At 37.0% G+C, this 2,877-nt stretch overlaps 1 protein-coding gene across 2 annotated transcripts; it reads right to left on the bottom strand.

Annotated features, from left to right (window-relative positions):
- Positions 1–65: 65 nt before the first annotated feature.
- Positions 66–2,469, bottom strand: b9d1 (B9 protein domain 1). Of its 2 annotated transcripts, none has more exons than XM_077539256.1 (7): positions 2,282–2,469; positions 2,051–2,119; positions 1,589–1,700; positions 1,409–1,505; positions 1,100–1,162; positions 455–522; positions 66–361 (listed from the first exon to the last, which is right to left on the bottom strand). In XM_077539256.1, the coding sequence occupies exons 1-7, from the start codon at positions 2,342–2,344 to the stop codon at positions 201–203; spliced, it is 633 nt and encodes a 210-aa protein (XP_077395382.1). In that variant the 5' UTR covers positions 2,345–2,469; the 3' UTR covers positions 66–200. The 2 variants fall into 2 exon arrangements, with proteins under 2 accessions (XP_077395382.1, XP_077395391.1); XM_077539265.1 differs by having other exon boundaries at positions 221–361; positions 450–522.
- Positions 2,470–2,877: the final 408 nt, after the last annotated feature.

A 2,877-nucleotide genomic window follows, 5' to 3' on the forward strand; every position in this document is an offset into this window, starting at 1 on the left:
GCTCTGTAACCCGTGTCACTTTTTTTTTTTTAAACGTTTAAAAAAACAAAAACAAAAAGATCATCTCTGTGAAGTAAACTTTATGTAAAGTAATACAAACTGTGGAAAACAGACATTTACAAAATATTTGCATCAATTTTGAATATAAAACTATTTTTTGACAGTGAACATGATCAGAATGTTGTCACGTTGCCGCAAAATCACAAATTTGTTTGTTCCTCTGTGGACCAGCCAGATGTGGTGACATGAGGTTGTGTGCTTGAGGAATTTGATGGTCCAGAATCATAACCCAGTTTCTTCATGTCCTTCATTATGATGTTAAAGCAGACTGTAACAAATCCTTGGGAACAAACCCGGGTCACTGTAATAATAAAACAACAGGTTACCTAAAAACAATTCCAATCTAGTTGATTCTGTTCTTATTTACCACTTAGAATAAACATCCATACCATACCTTCTCGCCCTTCGCCCTGGGCTACCACTTTAGAGTCCGTGTACTCAGGTCGACGTCCCCAAAGCCAACTGCAAAAGAGGGAGCTCTAAGCTGCTAATGTGACACATTCATAATATAAAAACACACTACGCAGTAAGACTTAATTGAAATTCAGTGTGAGTTTTGATGGCAATAAGGCCCAGAGTTATTTGGTCAGTTATGATTGTGCCCTAATACACAAATGATTTGAAATGGAACTATTAAGTGAAGTATATCTAAAGCTTTAAGGCTTCAGAAAAAAACTACTGTACACACCATTTACTGTTTCAGAACTATAACTAATTTGCAAATTACTGGTTATGTAAATTTTAAAGAGCTCTCTCAAGCAGTACAATATTTAGAAGATTGAGACTTTGAAACAAACATTTATTAGACTTGATAAGCCATCAAACTCAATTACTGCTTAAAGTTTGGAGACCACGGACATCACCAAAGTGAGTTTCACCTCTGATTATGCTTTACGAGGGTTTCATTGTGAAACGAAGCTGAGAATCTATCAATAATATGTTCTTTGCTTTCTTTCAAATTGGTTGGGGTGTATAGAAGGGGGAAAAAAAGTGAATAAATAAATACTGACATTTTACCAATACTGACCTATCAACTCACCTAGTGAACTTCTGAAGTCTCCATGTTGGTTCAGGAACAAACATGGGTAGGGTCTGGGTATGTCTGTGGGGAACACCAAATAGCTGATATGTTTCACATATTAAAAAGTCACACAAACACTTGCAAGATGCTTCAGAAGTGTTGTTTATAATTCTCTGATATATTTTTTGCTACATCTGTTGAGTTACATCCCAACGTTGTTTGGGCAGGTCGAGTATATATATTGTACAAAAAAACATTTCAAGATAAACTGGAATGGAATAGAATGGTCAGATGTGATTTAAAGTTGATAAGGGTACTAGCACTGACTTTCCAGGTGTGAAAGGGACGTGCGTTGCTCCATAGCCTCTGACCACATCGTTGCCGAGCACATCTTGTCCATACACACTCAGCACAAGTTGAGGCCCTGATTTACAAAGAGCACATTGGATTTTGATATACATTTTGTCATATTAAATTATTGTTTGAATGTGCATGAGAGATACTCACATCCTGAAGGGTTTGTGCTCTTAAAAGTTATTTCCAGCGGGAAGTTCCATATCAACTGGTGTGACGTCTGACTGCCTTTACTTGTTATTTGAGTAATGCCTTCCTCCAAACCCTAGAGATTAAAAAATAAAAAAATAAATAATTAAAATAAAATTTAAAAAAGACAATATAAATATAAACATGAAAATTGGTAAGCAGTAATAAAACTGAAAGATAACTACTGCAAGGAGGAAAAGGGAAAAAGAAATTAACAGTATTACAGTTTTCGGTATCATCTGGAGCAGGAGCTCCCAGCTGACTGGGTTAGGAGTGGGGTACACTACAAAGGTGCATGAGGTGGTTGGTCGCCAGCAATATACACGACAATTGTTATAAATATTAAAATAAAATATTCATATATTTTACAGATTGTGTAGTGTTACATAAAACTTAACAGTAATCCATATTCAGAAGGTTGCTCACAGTGGTGGGAATCCAGTCTTGGCCGTAAACAAAGCAGTATTTGCAGTACAAGTCGTCATAGCTCGGAAACTGAAATTAAAAAACACGCCATGTCAAATAGTTGAAAAAAGTGAATAAGCGTAACCTGTTTCTTGAACTTGCACAAACGTAAAGCGTCACAAGTCTTCCTAGCTGGCTAGCTAGCAAGCTAGCTAGTGTTAGCACCGATGCTAAACACGAAGCAAAACTTACATTCGCTCCCTCAATCTGTCCGTTCACCGACAGAAGAAACACAGATGGTTTGCTTGTAGCCATGTCGGCTTCAAACAATACATCGAAATCTGTAGAAGGCTAAAGTTTTACAAAATACATTGTTACTGTTTCCTCTGCTAGCCGAAGCCTCCCTGTTGCTAAGGCGACGATTGCTCCACCCTACGGTTATTCGCGAGGCACAAATTAAAGTAAATCTTAAAGGCTGAAAGATATTCCGCTTAATGTCCACAAGATGACAGCAATGTAGCAAATATTAAACTGAAGACACTGGAATTAGTTTTTGTTTTTTGTCTTTTTTTTTCAAATTCGAATAATGAGCAGTGGAAGCCTTAAAATAACCTGTTGGTGAGTAAGTCAGTTAAAGTGCATATTTTCAGTTTTGTTAGCAATTTGCCACAATTTGAACTGAACGTGTCAAAACAATAAGATACGGGTTTACAAACTTTTAGGAGCAAAGAGGGGGTACACATTCCAAGGACCCCTCGTGAGACCAATACAAATGAAACATCTATGGACACTTAGTTGGCGTAAGTGTTATGCAACAGATCGACCCACCATATTAATTTATTGTGGCC

Source organism: Festucalex cinctus, chromosome 1 (genome assembly GCF_051991245.1).
Source record: "Festucalex cinctus isolate MCC-2025b chromosome 1, RoL_Fcin_1.0, whole genome shotgun sequence".
Classification (NCBI taxonomy): Eukaryota; Metazoa; Chordata; class Actinopteri; order Syngnathiformes; family Syngnathidae; genus Festucalex; species Festucalex cinctus.

Bases quoted from the DNA above. Each gene is read 5' to 3' on its own strand.
- b9d1 (XM_077539256.1), bottom strand. From the start codon at position 2,344: ATGGCTACAAGCAAACCATCTGTGTTTCTTCTGTCGGTGAACGGACAG. The intron at 2,120-2,281 runs GTAAGTTTTGCT...TTTTAATTTCAG, and splicing joins GACAGATTGAGGGAGCGAAT to TTTCCGAGCTATGACGACTT. The intron at 362-454 runs GTATGGTATGGA...TTATTATTACAG, and splicing joins CCAGGGCGAAGGGCGAGAAG to TGACCCGGGTTTGTTCCCAA.